The sequence below is a fragment of the Trachinotus anak genome, unplaced genomic scaffold, assembly GCF_046630095.1.
Source record: "Trachinotus anak isolate AG129_WGS33_773 ecotype Australia unplaced genomic scaffold, CSIRO_AGI_Tana_v1 ptg000008l, whole genome shotgun sequence".
Classification (NCBI taxonomy): Eukaryota; Metazoa; Chordata; class Actinopteri; order Carangiformes; family Carangidae; genus Trachinotus; species Trachinotus anak.
Window position 1 is genome coordinate 27,022,914 of NW_027273859.1, and position 23,570 is coordinate 27,046,483.

At 39.6% G+C, this 23,570-nt stretch overlaps 1 protein-coding gene across 2 annotated transcripts in view; it reads right to left on the bottom strand.

Moving 5' to 3' along the window:
* Positions 1–5,239: 5,239 nt before the first annotated feature.
* Positions 5,240–23,570, bottom strand: part of dmrt1 (doublesex and mab-3 related transcription factor 1) — a 32,570-nt gene continuing 14,239 nt past the window's right edge. For both annotated transcript variants that reach the window (XM_071483924.1, XM_071483923.1), the window contains exon 5: positions 5,240–10,674. In XM_071483924.1, coding sequence (XP_071340025.1) covers positions 10,514–10,674 — 161 coding nt within the window. In that variant the 3' untranslated portion in view covers positions 5,240–10,513. The remainder of the gene's footprint in view (positions 10,675–23,570) is intronic.

Below are 23,570 nucleotides of genomic sequence, written 5' to 3' on the forward strand. Positions count from 1 at the left end.
CCCTCCCTGCTGCCTGCAGGCCCACAGACAGCAGGCTTCACACCTTTTTTTACACAGCCGTACATAACTGAGATGATTAGGTCTCTACATGTTTAAAAAGCCCTTTGGGAACTATGTCGAGGATGCTGATATGTCCCTTCTGCTGGACTAATAGAGGGCATTGAAACATAACACCGGACAAAGCCGGGGCCCATTTCTGACCGTAAAAAAGGTTTATTCAAGCAAATAATGGGATCCGAGGCTGCGGCTTACAGAGAATAAGAGCACGGTAAACTTCCCTACGTGAAGCCGGTCTCCAGGGCTATTAAGCTTTTAATTGGAAAATAGCAGAGGAAATTTCAAGGTGACTAGAGTGGCTTTGCAGTTTGTGCCGGCCGAGTAGATTTGTGGGAGTGGGAGGCGGCGGGTGAACGCATAGTAAATTTATTCATGTGGTTCGTTGATAAAGAGTAAAACACAAAGCGGAATAAAAGTTTATACTGCAGCCTGCACTGGAACTGGAATAAGGCCTGATTTCTGATGGTTTTTTATTCTGATGCGCTGCAGGTGGGGGAGGCAGCGACACCAGATATCCTGTGATCTGTGCATCTAGCACAAACACACAATATTGATTTTAATGAATGAGAAACACCCACATGTTCTTTATTGTGAACAGTGATACAGTGCGTTGAAAGGCCGCCATGCAAGTATGACATTAGACCTGCAAGGAGGGGAGGCGGCCTTCTCAAAGATAATGTGATAAAATGTGATATTTGAATCAGGAGAAACATGAAAAAAAATGTCCCCAAAATAAAGTAAATTACACAGAAACTTCATATTTCTAAAGGAATATTAGAATAATTAAAGATGACAATGTCTGCAGCTAAAATATGAAGCATTGGATACATTATTCCCAATTTATTATTATTTTTTTTTTAAATAAATTGTAGCACAGTAAAAAGGAAGTGTTATAAACTGTTGTAACCTCCAACAAATCCTAAATTAAACAACAAAACCCACTCATTTTGTGCAGTTCATCCAAAAAGTGATTTTTCCTTCTGCAGACTGTCTCATGAAATGACCATCTCTTTATTTCACAAGAAACAGTCTGAGTTACATTCATGCTCGCGAACCATGATGGGAAACCCTTTAGTTTAACCACATTTGGTCATAAAATCTAAGTAATGGACAAATTAAAGACTGAACCTGGTGATGGCCCCGCAGGAAAACTCAGGGGTTCATCCTCATCCTCTGGGGACCATGAGCAGGCGCTGTCTCTGTGTGCATTTTCGATGTGCACATAAAATAACTGAGTGAAAAACGCAAATCTTGAAATATCTCAAAAATGTTTTCAAAGTCAGAGGTGGAAAATGTGGTGCATTGATTAAAAATGTGAAAAATGTAATAGAAACAGACTTAGCGAATAAAACATTGAGTTTCAATTAAGGAAACAGCTCTATGCCCACAGCAGCACTGTCAGAAGCTTTCAACTTCTTACTCAGACTGTGACAATCAAACCATGAAAGTGTGCCAGGAAAACATTCCCCTGACATCACACCACCACCACCACCAGCAGCCTGGACTGTTCACAGCGGACAGGTGGGGTCCATGGTTTCATGCCGTTGACCCAACCTCAGCACAAATCCAGATTCATCAGACCAAGCTACGTTTCTTCAGTCCCAGACCTGCTGTCTTCAACGAGTCAAACTGCACCAGTCAGCCTGTACTCAGACTCAGTGCCGGCTCGCCTGTGGATATTACTCCTGATTAACTTTGCCTGCGGTTACACGACTTTTAGCGTCTTTTACTGTCAATAAACGTTTTGTATTTTGATTGAAACACTTTGATCATATTATCTCCAGGTTATTTTTTGTTTCTGCAGCTGTCGTGATGCAACACATATAGTCCATAGAGATTTATTCATTTTTCTAAAAATACACATGTAACATCAACACAGTTATCACAGTAAGGAAAACACTTCTCAGTTTCATAATTTCAGATTTATGCAACTGACATCTTCATATTTTGTTTTTCATTGTGCTGATAAAAAGCGGATAGGCCCTGATGTACATCACAGGCTGCACGCCTTTAGTTTAAAAGAGTCAAAAATCAAAAGAGCGTTACTCAGTGTTCACCTTGGTTCTCAATAATCTAGTGTCTTAGTAGTTAGTCTGAGAATGGCTTGTTAACAGGGAGGGTTTAATAGAAATGGTTATTTTATAATTAAAGTTTATTATTTCAAACACGGCACAGAAGAGCTCACGACGTAAAAATGCAGAAAAATAAATAAAATAGAGAAAAATAAGATTTTTATCAAACTTGAATGACAAAGTCAACATATGATGTGTTGACTTAACATCTCACTCTCAAACATCTGGGATCTCATGCTTATTTTAGCAGAGGAGACTCCTCCAGCAGGGACCCCCCCCCCCCCCCAGACATGAAGGAGGAGCTGACCTCTGCTGAGTGGGGTTATTATTAGGTGCTGATTGGGGGCGTCACTGCCACTCAGAAGTCCTGTCACAGAAACGCTGATTTAAACCTCCCTGGGGAGGCGGGACACCGAGCTCCTACAGAGGAATTAGTCGGACATCTGAATTAGTGAGACGTTTTTTCACCCACCAGCCTCCAGGGAAAAAAGGGGAAGTTCAAAGTGTTTTTCAGGCTAAAACAAAAAAATGTTTTACCTGAGCATCGGTATAAAATATGAGCCACAGCAGCATGAAATGTAGATTATACTGAAAAATCTGTGATTCTACTTATTGTTTGGCTTTGATTCTACCTGATGCAAGCTTGTGATTGGTGACTGATGCAGTAACATACCTGTTATCACAAAGAAGAAATGTAAAGCAGAATATTACATTTTCATATATTTGTCATTAACAATTGATTGTAAGGTTAAACATTTTGATGAATGTGGGCTATTATAGTTCAGGGTTTTTCCAGTTATCACCACATTTAAAAATCACATAATGTGACCTGGACCCTCATAAGTGGCAGATAATTGATGGATTGGATGAATATGTTTTTGCTAAAAATGACACTTACGTTGTACAAGTCACTGTCACAACAATCTCACTGTGACTGTAAGTAATTGTGATTTTATTTCTCCTTCATCCTCCTAGAGGCATGGATGGCCCTTCTCCTCATTTTACCTCCCTTTGAGATCATTTTGCATCCGTTTGTGGTAATTCTGTAGCTCTATATAGTTATTTTATATCTCTTTTTAGTTGTTCTGCGTCATTTTAAATCTCATTTATGTTCCTTCATAGTCATTTTGAATCTCTGTGTTTTGTTTGCGTCCCTTTTTGGTCAGTTTATGGTCAGTTTGAGTGACTTTGTGGTGGTTTTACATCTCTTTGTGGTCACTGTGTCTTTTAAAAGAGGTCTATAATTTTCAAAGAAGAAATATTGACAGTTACTTCATTCATGGCTCAGGCCCACAGCAGGGGCCCCATGATCTGGCCCTCTGCCCTGTTGCTGTGTTTGGTAATCCATCCGTGCCTTGACGCCAGTGTAGTATCAGTGAGCTGAGAGAAGCGTCTGTTCTGATTGTTTGGCCACACATTTAAGTTTCTTCCTCCAGGGCCCAAACATTATGTATTTTACTCATTGTAATGTGGGCAAAACTACTGGCGATCTTTTCCTTTTTATGTAAATGAAACTCATGCAGAAGTATAAAATATTGGCAAAAAATTTTGACCATCAATTTCCAAAATCCGAATATGATATTAAAATCTTAATTCACATCCCTGAGACACTTGTGGAGAAGAGTTCGGTCCTCCGGCAGGAAGCTGCATCCTCTCAGGTGTGAAGACAAATGATGAGTAAGATCCTCAGATTAGTTGTGGATGCGCAGCCTGTTAAGTTGGTTCAGTCTGTCAAGTGCAGCCTGTTTATTGGTGCTTGGCTCTTAGGGCTGGACGTTTATGACCGGAGCTCTGTCTGTCCTTCAAGCAGCTCTGTGATCCTCCAACACTGGACAGCAAACACACACACACACACACACACACACACACACACACACACACCAACTACATGCACTGCCTGCCGGTGCTCTACACGCAGAAGTGTTGGCTATCAGCTTTTTAAAATAACAGCAATTAGATCAATTTGAATTAAAAATTCAATACAAATTAGAACTATGGGTGGTTACATATTAAAGCTGCACTGTACAGCTCCATGCTGTGTATTGGCAGCTCAACAGGACAACAGGATGTAAAGTGTCCAGCGGTGAACTCATGTTTAACTATCCTGGAGGTCTGTAATGCTTCTAACTAAAGAGAAAAGACAGGTTTGAAATGAGAAAAGCCAAAGATCAGACGTTTAGGAGACGTTTGAATGTTACACTCAGGTCCAGACTCGTGGCCTCTTCTGGACAGAAAAGTGTCCACAAGAATTTAAGGTAACACTGACAAAGCCTGTGATTCACAGCGTCATTTTATCGTGTGAATCAACTACTAATAAATTCGGAAGGGAGCATTTCAGAAAAGGCTCTGAGCCTCTCTTCTGATTGGCCAACTGTTTTTTGAATGATCGAATAAAAATATGGCAGATTTCAGGTAAACACTCAGAGAAACCACATCCTGCAAGGTTGGATGGTGGGTCCAGGTGGGCGGGGTTTGGGGCGTGGCTGAGAGCAGTGACTGCTTTGTTGTGACATCACAAAGTTCTAGAAGTCCTGATGGCTGGTTTTAAGGCTCAGTTTCTGAATACAGGCTGTGTGCATTTCTCTGTGGACTGAGGCTTTGATACTTTCACAGTATTAATATAGAACCTAGACCTGCTTTATGATCACAAACACATGGACATCTACCTTTATACAATATGGGACCTTTAATATTTTTATTTTAGAGCTGCTGAAACATCTGTTCCCATTTGCTTTTATTATTAATCAGATTCGTTTCATGCTGTTTCTATCTGCAGCCCTGCAGACCTTCACAGGTGTTTGCAGGTTTTCTGGCTGCTCAGGGTCCAGTTTGTGTGGTAGAGAGGGAGAGAGAATACAGTGTGAAGGCACCACACAGTCCTGAGAGGAGGCCTGCTGAAACAGGTCAGCGTTCAAAGTAACCTGCACCATGTGACCAGAGTGCACAACTTCATTCTGTTCTGATGACATGATGCCCCTCGGAGCGATGCAGTGAATAAAACTATTGTGTGTGGTCTTGAGATGTCTGACTGCCCTTAACGGGGAGATGGATGGAAGTGGATCCCCTCCAAAAACTGTCCACGAACAGAGTACGCTGCCTTACAAAGTCAGAGAGCAGTTAACGACAGAAACAATGAAGACTGAAGGCTCTTAACTGACTAACACGTAATATACTCTGTAAACCTTTAGTTTTATGACCTTTATCCTGATTATTAATCACCACAGACCTTACATCAGTGGTTCTCAAACTTTTCCTGGCACGCCCCCCTTCAAGAGCAGGAAAAACCTCATGTCATCACAATTTTGAATTTTAGTGCCAGTTTTTAGTTTCCATTAACTTTGTATTATCAGTTCTGGACCAGGACATATGTCTGTATTCATATGGGGTCTCTAACACCTTTTTTTCTGATTTCATTTTCTACCCAGTAGCTTCAGTTCTTCAACTCAAAGTGATTTGATGTTGGACAAATAACTAAACTGTCAAGTCTTGACCTGCCAGAAATCTTTCCAAATTATCTGCAGCATGATGAGTGAAAGTGAACGTGAACGTGAAATTGAAATTAAACTTCAGGGCTGCAAAAAGACCGCAGACATTTCCCCTACATGCTGTCCTTCGCTGCTTGAGCTGCAGAGAAACACTTTTATCAGCTCCTGATGAGAGAGTGGCCGACAGCTGGGCCACTGCTGCTGGTGAACTGCAGGAACACAGGTGCTGATGATTATTAATCACCTCAGTCATTGATCACTGAACATTTTAGATATTTTTGGGGGGATTTTACATGACTTGTGTCCAGTTTAGCAAAGATCCAAACATCCTGACTGTGTCCTACCAAACGTTGTACATGATGCTCTACATGTGAAATCCCGAACGCTTGTTTTGATGCTTAAGTCTTCAATAAGTCACCCAGTAAGAACAAGCAGATAAGAATATGTGTTTAAGCTATTTTATCTTCACAGATACTTTAAAAGGGTTTAAGGTGTTAAAAAACAAACCCACAAACAAAGAAAAACAGAGATATAACCCAGTTCTTAAAAAGGAGTTTGTGTTAATTTGATAACTTAAGTTTTTTAGGCTTTGAGCAGATTTCACTTTGTCCAAATAGTAAATGCTGTGGTGCATCGGCAGCAAGTTTGTTAACATGTCTGTGGTTCTTTTCACCTTGTGGGAGATTTTGCTGGTGTCAGAAGTTCCTGATATCTCAGACTCTAAATTACAAATCAGAGCATGAAGCTAACAGCTGCTCGTAATTACTGCTTAAATGATCTGATCTCTGTCCTCACAAAATGCTTTTGGACATAACTCACAAATTCATACACAAATTATGGCAGAATTTAACTCAAATGTCTTTCAGGATAAAATAAAGTGATGACATTTTATATCCAAATAGTAAAAAGTCAACTTAATCATAATGTTCTGAAAAAATACTTCCTGGTGATTATTGAATGCTGTAACTCAGGAAGGAGATTGTGAGCATATTTCCTGCAACTTGGCTGATTTGTGGAGGCAGCGATTCTAGTTTTATGTTTGTGATTTTCTTGCGCACAATGTGCACTGAACTACGCCTTAAAAGTTTGTACTTCAATTTAAGTTTCAAGTTTCCGTTTCCACCTCTGAGCTCACAGCGTCCTCCTCCACGCTGTGTGTCTGTATCGAGCCGCCATCACTCCACCAGGAGGTGTCACGGTGGGATCCGGGCAGATTTTATCTATTATGGGAGGGCGTGATTCATGGAGGCAGAGGCAGCTCAAGGAAAACCAATCCTGTGACACTTTCTCCCCTGCGCTGTACACAGGGCAGCAGCAGCAGCTACAGAAGGACAAGGCGGCGGCAGCCGGTCGCCCCTGACAACCATGATAAAATGGCCTTCCTTAACTAAACTCGTAAAGCACAGGGCAATAAAACTCAATCTTCTGTAAAATCCAATTAAGTCATTATCTGACTGATTGTATCTTTAATTGAAAACAGAAGTGACAGTAAATTTCTGTGATATATCAGGATCAATCGATACTGCTGTACAATCTGGTCTCAAGAGGTGATTTATAATGTCAAAGCCGTATAGGTAACTCCACATTCTTCTCTCTAAAACCACTGGTGGATGAAATTAAGAGTAAGTGCATTTCATAAAAAAACAAGATGGTCACGTTATTGATTACAACAGATGGGGCAGAATCCAATGAATGTTCCCACAGCGCAGCAGAAAGAAAATACAAGTAATTTTCTGAGTCTGTTTTATACTGTTGTTCCCAGCACACCATCACATTTACACTCCATCACTTAGAGCGTTTTTATTTCCCTTAAAACTTGTAGCGACATAAACTCCAAGACTCCAAATTACTTTTGCTGCTGTCTTATTCAAACACAAACACAAATAAACACTTTCAAAGCATGCAATTCCAAATGAATCTCCATAAAACACAAAACACATAAAGAATAAACAGTACAGTGGTGTGCTAGTCAGCGTCACAACAGCAGGAAGTTGGAAAAAATATCTCTTCTGAGCTGTTTTTTTTAAATTAACATTTAAACAGCAAAACTGAAAAGTGGGCAACACAGGATTACTCTGATTAGTTCATGAGGTAAAAAAGCAATGGAAATGTGTTTATTTTGCGGTTATTAATGTTCATATGCAAATGTTGCAGCACAGCACAGCTGCCTCGTATTTTATCTGTTAAAAGCACAACTGTAGAGTTTACAAAGGCTGCAACTAACAACCATCTTTGAAAATGGCCATTGAAATTTCCCACTTCCCAATGTGACATCTTTTAACCAATCAACAGTCCAAAACCCAAAGATGTTCAATTGACGACAAGACAAGAAAAAGCAGCAAATCCTGACATTTAAGACACTGAAAACGACAAACGTTTATCTTAAAAAATGCCTTAAATGATTATCAAAATAGTCGGTGATTGTTTTGTTTTTTTCTGGATCAGCATATTGCTTCAGCTCTGCACATTACTTCTACAAATTCAGCACCTCAGCCTCTGCTAGATCTACATCTACCTGAGTGTGTAGAGGTTGTAAACAGTAACCCATGTGCATCGCAAATCTCCTGGACTGAAGGGGTTAAATATACAATAGACATGCTAATCCTGCGGAGTAAAGGATGCTGCTGGATCGGTGCCATAAATAAGCAGCCGATGCTCATCACATGTCAACACAAGGATTCATGTCTAACCCGCCTGTTGGATGTTTTTTTTCTCTCCCTGCTAACCCTCGAGTCACACTCGTCCTACAGCAGGATGTCTCCATGTCTCTGAGGGTGGATCTGTCTCTGCTTTGAACTTAAATACAGAGCCACAGGAAAAATAAAGAAAGAAAGGCATCTTCAAAATCAGACTGTTGTTCAGGGATAAATGACTGTTTTCAGCTGGTGCAGGTAAAAAGATGTCAAGGCATGAATCTGGGCTCAATTAGTTTAAAGGTGAATGTTGTTAATGGAGATCGTGCAGGTTTATAAACAGCCAATAACTGATCTTCCAGATTATTCCAGATGTATGTGTATTGGTGCATCTGTTTGCTTGTATGTTTGAGGCAATTTAGAAACAGGGTCCCCATGTGATGTCTGATAAAATATCCAACTCAGTTCAATTCTTGGTCACAATTCTCATGAAAAAAATCATTATCATATCCTTATAAGAGTTTTAAACTCAATATACTGGCCTATTGTTTCTATGCTCATTATTTCAGCAGCATCTTAATGACAACATATGAAAGAGAAACAGGTCCTAACTACACACTGAAATACAGTCAAGTCATTTAAACACTGTTGAAATAATAAACACATGTCAATGAAAGGACAGGGTCACAGTTTTTCACGTGTGTCTTAAAACAAAGGTCAGGTCCCCGTATAAACGCTGAAGCAGGTTTTTCTTGCTGTAATTGCTCCTCCTGTTCAAACTGGACATAAACAGATTTATGCTTCCAGTGGAAGTGACGGGGGCCAAAATTCACAGTCCTCATTTTGTGCAAAATTAAGTTACATCTTATAAAGTTAAACTTTTTTTAATGAAAAGCCCTTTGTTTTTGTTACTGTGCTTCTTCTGCAGCTTGACAGAGAAACACTGTCCTGGGGAACACAAGGAAAAGAGTGTAACTTTGGAAGATGCCCTCTTCAATTTATTTACTCATATTTGATTAACTAAAGCATAAAATTAGGTTCAGGTGAACTTTTGAATACTTTTTTGCACAAAACCAGGACTGTAAATATTGTGCCCTGTCAAAAGTGAAGGGATCTTTTAAAGACCAGTGTGAACAGGAGGGATGATTACTGCTAGAAAAACCTCTTTCAGTGTTCATATGGAAACATAACTGCTGTTATATAAGAGATAATCTGTTGATTACTTTTAAGATTAATCGATTAATTGCTTTGTCTACAAAATGTCAAAAAATTATGAAAATTTTTGATTAATTGGACCAACAAAGATATTTAGTTTACAGTGATATAAAAAAGAGAAAATCAGAGAATATTTGTCAGTTTTTTATTAAAAAAAAATGTTTGAAACGATTAATCAAATATCAAAATAGTGGATTTTTTTTTTTTTGGTCAATCAACTAATCCAGCAATCAACTGATTGTTGCAGCTCAGACAAAATATGGTCCTATTTTAATGAAGATGTCTGGACATCTTTTAACGTACAAAGAACCAAATCAGTGTTTACTGAGAACAGTGGGGTCAACTTTTTTGGTCTATTTAAAAAGCTGATAATAAATAATAATAAATGTAGTAAATTTAAACTGGGGGAAATATTACAAGAAGTTAAGGCACACACTGACTCCATTTGGCCAAATTTCACTTCTGACGTTTTCTGAATAAGTGCTCGAGACGTTCAGTAAAAATCAAAGTCTGATCTGATTGTCAAAAATCCACTAATATCTAACTACTCACCTTTACTTCGCTGTTAATGTAACACCTCCATGACTGATACTGTGTGAAACTGTGCACTAGTCAATTTACTGTAAGTTAGAAAGACTTTTAATATCATTATTCTGCAAACCGCATCACTTTATCTTCCAGTCACTGTTGAGTTTCAATAATTTGGTCCAATCTTGATTATTGATAATTTACTGTACATTTAGTCAAATTTTCTCTTTACAAGGTTTTTTGCTCATACAGCCTGACTGCATGTTATTTTTGAACGTGTATATTTCTCTTTTATTTTCTGAGCATTTTCTCTGCTGGTGAACTGGCTTCAACAAAAGATTTAACAGCTGTGACGTTAAACGTGAACTAAAGATCTGTGATCTGAACTACACTGTGGATTTATGTGCTTTTTAAACAGAAACAGAGAAGCCTGAAGCAACAGTGAACTATGAAATTATTTTTCAAGAACAACAAATATTTTCTCAGCTGATCTCATGATGCTTGTGCCGCATCCTTAGCTTCTTTATTTGGTGGCGTCACCACTGGCGATGGCGTTGGCGGTGAAGTTGGGCATCTTGCTGCTGGCCTCGCACTCGGCCTTGACATCAGAGTTGACCAGGGAGATGATGGACCCGCAGGTCATGGTGGAGTCGTGACCAGCGCTGATGCTGCTGGGTGAGAAGGCTGCAGAGACGGGACAGAAAACATCGTCCTGGTCAGAGACAAACTGAAGAGCTCGGCTGATTCGCTACAGATCTCAGTATACGTCAAACAGAGGGCCACTGATGACTTTTTGAAACAATTACAGCACAATGACTGGACAGGTGGTGGTGGGGTGGGGGGGGTGGGGGGGGGGCTTCAGTTGTATTTCAGGAGACACTTTTATTTAAAAAAAAAGACCTTTATAGTTGTTCAGGTTGGAGGACTGGTTGGTCAAGAAGCATCCAGTCGCTCTGAGATTTGCTGAGTATTAAAACCTCCTGTATGTTTTCTGACATAAACAATTTTCCTCCTTCATTATGAGAATATGTGGAGAAGTGGTTTTAAATGTGAGTATGAATCGAGACTCCACCTTATGCTTTAATCTGGTTGTGCTAAGCTTCTGCTGGTTACACATCCCTTCGGCTTTAACACTCATACAACCTCTTAGTCTTGTGGTAAGAGCTTGAATTTAAAGACAGGGACAGAAAGTTCCTGGAACCTTAAATGCAACATCAGGTGTTGAATTGACTCTGGCAGGACACGCTGCATCAGCCACTAGTACGGGTGCTGGTGAATCCCATCAGATACATGAAGTAAACAAAGAGAAAAGATTTGTATTAACTTGCAAAACAAATGTAGAGTAAATACTGTATGTATATAAAAATGTGAATTAAAGGATGACAAAGAAAACCTGTGCTCTGAACTGATCAGGTTGTAGCAGAGATGAGCGCTGAGTTTATGTATTAGCTGAACTCAGTTGTTGGAGGACTGTTGCATCTAATCCACTGCATGAGATCAACATCCTTTACAAAATGTGGACAAGGGACGATGGTAAAGTGTGTTTCTGCATTTCTTTCACAGGTCTTGAGCTACAAATCTTTTTCCTGGATACTCCTCGAAGTCATTAATATGATAAACTCATATTGCCTGGTGGAGACAGACAGTACAGCAGCATACATAAAATAAAAATGTCTTTGCAGTGTAAGGAGAGTAAATAAAAAGGAGAAGAGAAATACTATAGTGAGACAGACAAAACAGCAGAGTTGTATCATCAGCACTGCAGAACAAATGGTCCTCCGTGTTAGTGCTGTATTCACCTGATATAAATACGACTGTACAGTAAAATGATTCTTAGCAAAGCTCAAGATTTATAGCAAATTGAATCAACACAGAGGACAGTAAAGAAGGGTATTAGATCTTTTACCATTAACATTAGAGATCAGAGCACCGACCCATTTTAACACTCGTTCTACAGCCACCGCACACACACTAATAACACTGTGAGGCTGGTTAACAACAGTCTGCTGAGTTTGTACACTCGCTCACGTTACTAACGTTTCACACTCACTCTGGACGTTATTCTCATTTATAATCTCTATAATATCTAACTGTGGTTACACCACATTTATCTGTGAAGATTCTCAGTCACTGTCACAACATTTACTTCGAAGTGTGTACAAACAAACAAACAAACAACTTTTCGTGATGAGATGATTGGTCAATTGATTATTAATAATTTATCTTGTAAGTCATTTATTAAATGAAAAAGCCACTAATTTGGCTGGTTCAAAATGTGAGGATGTCATATTGTGATGGTTATTGTTCACTAGAGCATCAATTTAAGATTATTTACATCATCGATTTCTTGATTAAGGTAACATCCCGTCACATGTATTTTGTCAGAGAACAGCTCACACATGACAGAAAAACAGGAAATATTCGCTAATCTATCTAATCTAATCTAACAATAAATCTATCACAAATTTTTCAGTTAGGTGATAGTAAAAATAATCATAAGTGACCCCCCAGTTTTGATACTGAGCTATTATTCATTGCGTTTCAATTTGTGGTAAGGACCGGGTATTATTTGAAAATTTTCAATACATTACCTGCCTATTACCACTGATGCCAAAACAATACATTTTTATACTTTACTGTGAAAAATGTGAACATGTTTTTCAATAAAACCAATTGTTTCATTTAAAAAAGAAGGAAAACTTCTGAACTTTTGTTTTCTGTAACATAGCAGCCAATCAAGAACTCAGTAGTTGACGGTGAAGTACCAAAGTTCAATACCCAGCACTAATCCTGGATGTTTATCAAAGTAAAAGAAATAGAAAAAATGCAGGATCATTAGTAGAGCAGAAAAAAATTATCAATAACTCAATCATCAAAAACACAGTTTATAAGATTAAATATCTTTTTAAGCAAAAACGCAAAAAATTTACTCATGTCAGCTTCTTAGACTTGATTTTGTTTTCTCTTTTATAAACACATTTTTAAATAAATCATGTATCTTTGGATGAACTTGGGCTTTGAGAAATTGTGATTTTTCCCTGTTTTGACACTTTATAGACCAAATGATTAATTTATTAATCAATACTAAAATTAATCATCAGATGCAGCTGTAATCATTAGAGACACAAATATATTTTCTAAAGGGGACCATTGAAAAAAATGTGGATAATAAGTATTTTGAATCATCTCACAACAGGAACAGATTCCTTCTAAAGCCACAATATTCAAATTTGTCTGCACTTTAAATTTCTAATGATCATAAACTGTCACTAACACATTTTGACCCCAGATAATCTCCTGATCAGGGAAACATTAACGTAAACAAGAGCTGATGTCCAGACTTGATTGGCCTCATCCGGGCCTCTCCTCTCTCTCTCTCTCCTCCTCTTCCTCCTCCTCAGCAGCGGTGGGAGGAGAAATGTGGAGTAATTTTTCTCCTCATTAACTTCCTGATTGGTTTCGGACTCCAATTTCTGCCCGTCTGCAGTTTGTCACCAATTTCAAACTGGCAGCTCAATCGTTAATACTAATGTTTGTGTAGCTAAGTGCACCCAGCTTTTTTTTTTTTTTTTTTTTTTTTCCCACCCCTCAGTGATCTACTTGTACAGCAATAACAGCATGTGAGTGGGAGAGAGCAGCTGTGAATTAGCCCGTTCACTGTTAATTCTCTGCCTGTTCATCAGCAGGAAATCTATGATGTAATTAAAGGCTGAAAGCAACTGGACGTGTTAGTTTCACTGGGGATGTTAAATCACGACACACTGTGGTACACATGTTGTCTGCTGCATCCAGCAGTCCTCTGCTCTCCTGCTTAATCCAGATTAATGTCTGAAACAGCAGAAAACCTTGTTCCCTATTAGCCATCAACAACCTGTTAATGACACTAAAGATGCAACTAATTCAACAACTGACAAATTATTTTCATTGCCAGTTACATTTTCTTTTATTTGTTTGATTTATCAGTTCATTATTTGGTCTAAAAAAGTAAGAAGACTGTTTTAAAGAAATACTTTTCAGTGGATCAACAGAAAAATAATCGGAAACTTTGATTATTCAAGTGAACACAGTTGACCCCCGCTGACCCTGTGGATATCGTATAGAGATGCCAAAGGCCTATAACTAACATTAGACTGCTTCTTTAGCAGAATTTGTGCTGACAGTCTGCATGAGTCCAACACTTTAATAGCAGTTGTTCCAATGACACTTAAAACCATAGTTAAGCAACACTGTGATGGGAATAAATCTCTTTGCAGACAAGTCACTCACAGTATTAAGTTCTTGAATTACTGGTTCAAAAGTTAACACATTTCCACTGCAACAAAATCTCCATCTGAAATGTCTTTATTTCTTTATTTTTTTTTGTTGTAGAGACACAACTGCCTCAACCAGTCCCACAGTGTGTTTCTATTCATCTATGAGATCTCAGCTGTGACAGTCACAGTGTTGCTGATACTTTATGTTGAAGATGAACCATGAAAAGAGAGGGCTTTGTGTAAATTACAATTTATTTAAAGTGAAAAGGCTGTGTACAAAAACAGCTTGTAACCAGGCGGACTTTACCTGCTGTAGATGTTGAAAGAGAGTTTACTCTCCTCAATGAACTTTTGCCCTTTTCCCAGTCACTCAGCACTCTATATAAGATTTCCAAACTATTAAACAGTCTTTGTGTGGAATAACAAAAGGAAGCTTTTTTAACCTCCCACTTGTCCTGTTCAGAGAAGGAGGGAGGGAGTGAATGAAGGTGCAATCATTTCTGCTGCTGCCAAAGAGGGGAACAAAAGCCCAGATGTGAGAGGAGATGGTAATTCAGTCTGATCCACTGGGGATAAGCTCTCTCTGTGGGTTTCATACTCTACACTCATCCACCGTACACAAGGGTCATGGGGGTAGATAACACTTAAGTAAACACACACACACACACAGGGGCACACACACAATTCTGAGGTAAACTGTAGTGACAGTTACTGAGTTTCTAATAATTCCCAATTAAAACAATGATATATATTGTGATGAGAATTAGCAGGGATAATAATTTCCCATTAATTGAGTGGATTTTATCACCTATTGGAAAACAAGATTTTATTTTGTTATTGGTTTTCAGAAGTATCATAACTAACTAGTCCAGAAGTTAGTGGGCTGTATGCTGTGGAAAACATTCATATCTGAACTAAATTTTCTGCTAATCCACCAAATAGAAGTTGCAATATTTTACAGAAAAGTTGAAAAATGTGTCCGTCAGAGGGTCACAAACACACATCCAATATTTCAACAAACATGTCGACCTCATGGTGGTACTGGAGGAAAAGTCAGGGAATTAAAGTCACTAGGATTCATCCATGAATCCCTGCACAAGAATTTGATGAGAATCCATCTAATAGTTGTTTAGATATTTCAGTCTTGATCATTGTGGTAACCAGCTGTTTTAGACCTGTCAGTAACATCTCATCATGTCCTGTTCCTGTACTTTTTTCAGTCATTATAATATGTAGTTGTTTCTGTGCAGCTAGCAGGAAGCTGTTTAGATTTACGCTTTTGTGAGTTGTAACAATGTTGAATGCACAAGCTGCACGTTATCTAAAACTTCCTGAATGTGTCAGCGGTGTCCAGGGACAGGAGCAGTTAGTGGAGGCTAATATCAAGGGAACAAAAATTCAATCTAAAGAATGAAGAGTCACCTGTCACATGACAAGGTTGGGCTGGGATTAAATGGCTCCCACTAAAACGATACGAGCTGTGTCCAAAAAAAATCGTCCCTGGCCAGTTTGAAAGCATCCCATGTGTGTCCAACTGAGGACGACCCTTGTAGAGATGGACGCTCCCCTCTCTGGAAACGATATGGGCGTCTGGCTCCTCATCATCAGCCCAGCAGCGGGACTTAATGGTCCAGAAAACTCGGTCGAAGAGCAGACAGGCAGGCAGGCTTTAAATACTGAACAGTTCAGCTCATGCCACTCAGCTGATGTTCACACTGCAGACCTTCACCCCCAGTTTCAAATCACTGATCTTATCTGGATGATTCTTAATTCAGCAAGTCCTCTATGATGTGACCAACATGTGATATCAGAATGAAGTCAGATCCAATGCAAAGCATCATTTTTAAAAAATTTCATACAGAGCAGAACTAAAAACTATAAAACTTAATGACACTACAGTTGCAACCCCTCTAAGAAATCGAAAAAAATGAATGAATGTTGACACCAATCTATCCAATAGTTGTTGGGGCATCTAACTGAAAACCACAAATCTCAACCTCATGGTGGCTTTGGAGGTGAAGACAGAGGATTAGGATTGATCCTCTGGGAACTATGAATGTCTGTACCAAATTCTGCAGCTACCCACTCAATAGCTGTCTGGACATGTCACTAAAAATCAGGCTTCCAGTGACTTTAGAGAAAAAGTCAGGGGATTATCAGCAGGAAGGAGGATCCGTCCTCTGGGGACCACGACTGTCTGTGCAAAACTTTGATGGTTGTTGAGATATTTCAGCCCGAACCTAAATGGTGGGCCAAGCAACCAGCCATTGAACAGATCATTCTATCCATAGAGCCTAAAAACATTTCTCTATCATGTCAATAGAAAATGAATCTTGGTTTATTTATGGTTCATGTAAAATACTATAGATACATAATTTCTCTGAGACAAGATAGAAGAAGCACGTTTTGATAATATACCATTTCTATGATCTGTCACGTCAAATAAATGATAATCAAACAGATATTTTGATATCCATATCCAAACCAGACGTTTTGCTAAAACCAACCAAATGCATTTTTCACTAAAGAGTTACTGAAATATTGCTGCTGCTGCTGCTGCTGGTAAAGAAAACGCCACAAGTGCCTACACTGAACTATGGCCACTGCTCTTACAATGAGCTCGGTGGTGAAGCCTGAGCTCCTGGTAATTTCAGGCCACATCAAACACCTTAATCAGAGAGCTAAATAAATCATAGCTTTTGCATAAATAAAATCATAGCTTTTGCATCATCATGAATAAAGACTGTTCCTTTTATTGTGTGTGCAGTTAAATCTTCCACATATTTCTCATTCTCATCTCCCCAGTGAAGCACTGTTGAGACAATTGTTCAAAGGGATGCAGTCTCTTATGCAGACATTAATGAAGGGTGGGGGTGGGGAGGGGGGTGTTAGAAAACACTTAAATGGTCATTATTGGTTTGCTATGGAGCTGAAGAGAGCGGAGGGCCATCGTAGGCTGACAGAAGGCATCAGTGTCGGGGTCAAAGGCTAATTAAGCAGAGAGGAACCTTTGCTCCTGCATTGTTAACCAATCTGTCCCCAGTGAAGATGACTGCCGGAGAGGCGTGACACAGCCCTCGTCCCTATGCTAAATCTCCATTTCGGCTACTGTGCCCCATCAACTCACCAAATGGCCTGTCAGTCTATCGTTGGGCTTTTTGACGTGGTCCGTCGAAAAGTTATGGATATGCAATAATGAGCTGAGGCGGCCGATCAATATTTGCAGGACTTCTCTATCATTACATTTTAAACAAGAGATTCATTGTCAGTCGACAGGGTAAGAAAAATGCCAAAGTAAAGGACACAGGAAGAGTGAAATATATTGCTATGGAAAGGAGGACGCCTCTTGCGGGCGCTAAACCTGCCAAATGTGTTTATCCAAGTCGCTCAGCTGTTTCAGAGCTGCCAAGGCAACATCATTTGTCAATCCACGCCGAGCTGCCACTGCTGCTCAAAACAAGGCGAGGAAAGTGACGACAAGAGCACGATTAGGTAGGAATGCACCGTAACTAACCAAGTTTGTTTTCTACAGAGACATCAGCAGAACAACATCCACTTCATGCTCGGTGTGAGATTTATCCAGTGTATGACGAGGTCATTTATATGCAGATTACATTTAGACATGTGCAGTAAATGTATGTTTTGAAAATGTCAGAATAAAACTGTAATAATAGTTTGGACAGATATTTACTAAGTTTGTTTTGGGTTTTTTTTGTCGTTTTCTTATGTTTTAAAAAATAAGCAAATAACATATTACAGTTAAATTAAATTAATTATCATACCTCCCATAATACTGGTTAGAAATTAGGAATGCCATGTTAATTGCTGATTTATTATTAATGTACCAACACAACTTCAATCACATTTAGTTTCATTAATAGAGACATTGCATCTTTATCATAAAGAGTCCAGACCAGTTCACACTAGGTTTGAACCCTGAGTAGTGTCTGCAAATCTTGACTGTGGCCCCAAAATTTCAACAAATTAGATGGTTAGGGAAACCTGCACTGGCCTGAGAGACAAAACTCAGGGCAGAAAAAAAGTCCACAAACTAGTTACTGCTGCTTTTTGATGATGTGATGCAACAGGAACAATTAACTATATCTTCCCTTATCTGGATTATAGTGTCAGGACAGTAAGAAGACATTGTCTCTTTGTAACATGGGTTTAAAAGGATTATTACTATTATTATTGTTTAGAGAGACACTCTAAGATGGTGTCATCAAAAACGTGCAGTACATTTTTTAAACAAAATAACTGGAAATAATAAGCATTGACTCTCCTCATACTGAATTTACAGAAACAAGACAAACTGAAATAACTCCGACTACCTTCGATGATTATACACCACCGTTCAGAAAATGGTATAATATAAAACAGAAGTCAGCACAATCATTTCATTTCATCAAACCCCTAAAAGCAAGACAGTGTGTGAGAGAGAGAGAGAGAGAGAGAGAGAGAGAGAGAGAGAGAGAGAGAGAGAGAGAGAGTGCGTTTTTGTGTGTGTGTGAGAGAGAGAGAGAGAAATAGAGAGTGAGAGGAAGGGGACATAAACTACACAGCCCTGGCCATTTAATGTCTCCACAGCCCCAGGCCTGTGTTAATGGTGGTGTTGTACAACACATTACAAAGGTGCTTGTGCCCTGAACAGACAATTACACTGGTATTTAGCCCATCCACAGCACCAGAGGCTATCAGGGCACTTAGCAGCACCGCAGGGTGGGGACGACAATCTGACAGACCACACAGGACTTTTCCACTGTAACCAAGAGGCAGCAGAGACCCTCAATTAGCTGCACATTCAAAGAGGCCCCTCAGGGCCGGACGGGACACAGCGGGGCCACTGTCTCCTTCGCCGGCTCTTACTTACAGATTGAATCATATCATTTCCTCAACCAGATTCAGTGAGAGGTTTGGATATTTTCTAGGCTTTAATCTCCTACTGCAGGAATATTTAAGAGGCTGCAACATCATTTAGCTCCTTTAAAACATTTTGTCTTTTTTTTAAGTGTGCGATCTCTCATCTTTATCATTAATAAGAGAGATTTGTTCACTGAACTCACAGACTTTTGACATTTGCACAGTGAGAAAATCAAATAACGCTGATTAATTAATTAATCATAATTTACAAAAAATAGATTCAGTGGTTTAGCGCACAAAGGCATTTCCCATTTCCCACATCTTTTCTGTTTCCTGTCAAACATCAACACTGTGTTCTTGCTAATAAAGCAGAAAGTTCATTAAAGCAATCAGAAAAAATCAAAAGATATTCAAGCAGGGTAGACTGTTGACTGCCAGAAAATGAAATGAGAGCTATCCCAGTGAACTGTTGATTGAGTTTGTTTTCTTTAGACAAACAGGTTACATATGATCATTGTTTCAACAGCATTCAAGTTTAAATCTGAAGCAGGTCCTAACCACAGGTCCAAACAAACACTTCAACCAATTTTAACCCAGTTTAAACATCAAAGGTAAAATTCAGTGGGATACTTGAGGTTTTACAAGATCCTATCAACATAGTATCAGTTATCAAAACGCAAACACTGCACCACAATCCAGACCGACAGTCGTCTCTAAGCCTTTGCTTTTCTCAGGAGGTGAAACAACAAGGAGTACATGTGCTGAGGTGAGTGATGTCCTCAACATATCAGTGACCAAGGAAATGAACTCTGGCTGCTACATGACATGAAACAGCACTTCCTCTGAAAAGGTCACCTCTTGGGTTAGAAGTACCGCTTAGTTTCAGGTTTAATAAATCCAAAAGAGTGAGAGGCCTTTTTGACATTTCAGGAATGAATGTGGCCCCAGTGTTTGTGTTCAGGTACATATAGTGACTGTGTGTGTGTATGTGTGTGTGTGTGTGTGTGTGTGTGTGTGTGTTTGTGTGTTTGAGGGGACGTCCTTCACTGTTTATGTGTGTGTGAGAGTGTGTGGGTGTGAAGTTTTGATGTAATCTGATCTGAAAGCAGGTAAAGCCCATTTTTACACACGAAACAAAGAAACTTACTGACGCCGATCTCTCTATCGTTTTTTGTTTTTGTTTTTTTCACAGGAGGCTGAGAACCCGAAACGACAGACTTTATACGCAGTAACTCACTTTGGTGTACAGTACAGTATAGATTGAAGCGAGGAAAATCAATAGAATATCATCTAGAAAGATAGTAATGGATTTCTAACTTAATGGGCTCACGCAGGTCTATCGATTAGCAGGATTAACATCTGCAATACCTCAACAATCTGATTTGCATTTAAATTACTGTACGCTCTGTGCTGACACCAATATAACAAAACAGACAAATGTATAGCCAGCACGGCGGCGCTCAATTAAGGTCTGACTCTAGTATAAATCTTTGTTTTTAAGAGAAAGCGAGAAGTACGTGAAAGGAAAGTTGCTGTGCCGACAGCTTGCAAACTTTGAGTAGTTTTAAATTTTGCAAAAGTCTCGACAAGGACAAAAAAGAAGGAACATAAACACGGACAGACTCGGCTTGAAGCTGTCTCCTGTAAGACTGAAACAGCCATAACTCTTGCGGGGCAGCTCATCTGAGCCTCCCCGCTTAGATCCTCGTGAGGAAGCAGGGTGGGTGGAGAAACAGTGTGAGTGCATGTGTCTGTGTGTGTGTATATGGAGGGTGGGTGTGGAGGAGTGGGGGGGGGGGGGGGGGGGACAGTGTGAGGTGAGATGTTGGGAGGGCAGCGAGGTGGGGTGGGAGTTTGATGGACTGCGCTGTCACCTCCCGCCTGGCGATTTACGGCGGCGGGGCTGCTGACGAGCGCGGGGCAGTAAACAGGCCGGCCGGGGGCGTATTTCACAGAGAGCTGGCTTTTATGAAGAACACCAGGACGGCTCTACCCACAGCTCCGCCCGGCCCGCCGTGACGGATGGAGAAAGACGCATGACAAGCTTCATCATTGTTTGTAAATCTTAACTGTTCCCGCTCACTAACTCCAGAAGGCAATTTTGCGGAGACAGCGGGGCCTGGGGAGGGGGAGGGCAGAGAGATGGGGGGGAGAAGGAGGAGGGGAAAGGACAGCGTGGCACTCCTGAAGGTTATTTGGATCTCTGTATTTGGCCAACTGATTAGCCCTATCCTCGGAGGGAGATAAATCTGACAGGGTGTTGTTTGGCAGCCAGGTAGAAGGGGAGGGCAGGTAGGCTCAGAGCTCACAGCTGTCTCCTCCTCACGGACTGAGCCGAGGGTACACAACATGTTCGGTCGAAGCGAAACAATTCAAGGCGTAAAAGGAGATGTGGCTGAATTTTGATGCTCTGAAGCAAATGGTAAAGTAGATCAACAGCTCGGACAAATCCTGTGTATTAGCTTACCATCGTTCAGGGTTCCCACTCTTTTCCAGAGATCATTCTCCAGGACATTTTCAGTGATGATCCAGCTCATATGACAGACAGGAATCACACCAATATGTACCACAATATATCTGTCGGTGTCTAATTTCAAATAAGAACTTATCTGTGAAATCATCTCTTACATACTTAATTATGATATTATGACAAATTAATCGCAAGAACTTTGTCTATTTGTAATTCTCATCACTAATTTATAACTGGACCCACTTTTTTCTTATGAATCATATTAATCATTGCTGCTTCAACGCCAATATCTAAATAGTAGCCTACAATTTTCCACACTGACAAATCTAGTCTGAACTTTACAGCTTAATGCACGATTCAAAGCTGAAGACTATTTACTGCCCCTTTATCATACTTTAGAAAGTAACAGGAAGTGAAGTCTTTAATGAGGTTAATCCCACCAAGCCACCGCAACAAAAGTAAAACATTTCCTGTCATATTACTTGAACAACGCAGCACTGGGTTTGAAGTGATGCTAATAAAGATGCTAGCAAAGTAAAAACTGCTGTTAGTACTAGTAGTATTTAGCTTGTGTTTGACTCACACACAATTGGGCCCGTGTTCATTGTATTGACCCTGCCTTCACATTTAATATTATCCAACTCTCAGCAATGAACCAACCCACATTTGAAACCTTTGCTCCACCAGAGTTTAATCACAGACCTTAAACCTAAAATCTAGCAAGCACGTCAACTTCAGCAACTGAACCAAACATGCTAACCCACTTTTCAGCAGTTTAAAACAAGTTTATCTATAAATCTAATAAAAATTACCACAGTTAGCAGCCAAAAGTGAATTACGTACATTTAAAGGATAATGTAACTTGTGTTCTTCAGCATTTCGACCACTTCAGTTGTAAATCATCCAACCTGCAACATTACATTCACAGCATTGCCAAACAAAACCGATAGCAGCCTATTCAAAATACTGTTGTCCATAAACTAGCCTACCGTTAAAATGTCAACATGATCCTGAACATTGCCCAAAACAGAAGAATGTTGAAATCATTTTTTAGTACAACAAAATATGTTCAGGATATTTTACTTTTTCTCTCATTTTCCATGACTGGAAAACTGGTCAAATATTTTCCAGGACGCGTGGGAATCCTGTCCTTACATAAGCTGTTTTGGGGATGTTGGACATGGGCCTGCAGCTTTTTTAGTAGCAATGAATGTGTGTGGAGCTGATAATCAATTAATGATTTCAGTAACTATAAATAATTCCGGCTTCTCAAACTTCTAAGATGTCAGACATGACATCTTAGATGCACGTTCCGGTAACAGGGTTATTAACTGTTTAGAACTGACACTCATCCACACACTGGATTTGGCATCATTTGTACCAAATGCTTAGTTTGGCTCGTTGACAAAATGCTCAATCAAACCTGAGTCACAGCCAAGAAATCTCCTTCCACAGAATCTCCTGAATCAGCTCTGTACAGCTCTGAATCCAATTCTGTAGCTGACTCTACCTCCGATCCCTCCATCACATTATTACAGTGTACGGCAAAGGTTCTCAGCAGAAGAAGTGAGACGATTAGGGATGAACAATATAATATTGCAATTATTTTGTCAGATATCACTTTTTTTTTTTATGATAATGAAGCAAATTTTTGTTTGTTAAGTATGTTCCCTTAGGTCCGTAGAGTATTTTCTGTAGGCCGGCATTTCTGTAGCACCACAACACTTATGGTGCTAACAATGCACAAAAATTTTGTCACACATTTTATTTCTGCAATTTTTTTGCAGCTCCTGTGATTTGGATATTGCACTTGGCCATTCTGTGATATCAATTATGTTGTGATGAATTGTGCAGCCCTAGAGATGATTAACATTTCTATGAAGTCTTCTCGTTTTCTCTTGTGTCTCAATGTTTTATGTATAACATGTTATACAGTATGTATAAAAGAGGATTACTTCCTCACAGAGGCTCTCTATCACTGTCCTATCATGTATAAT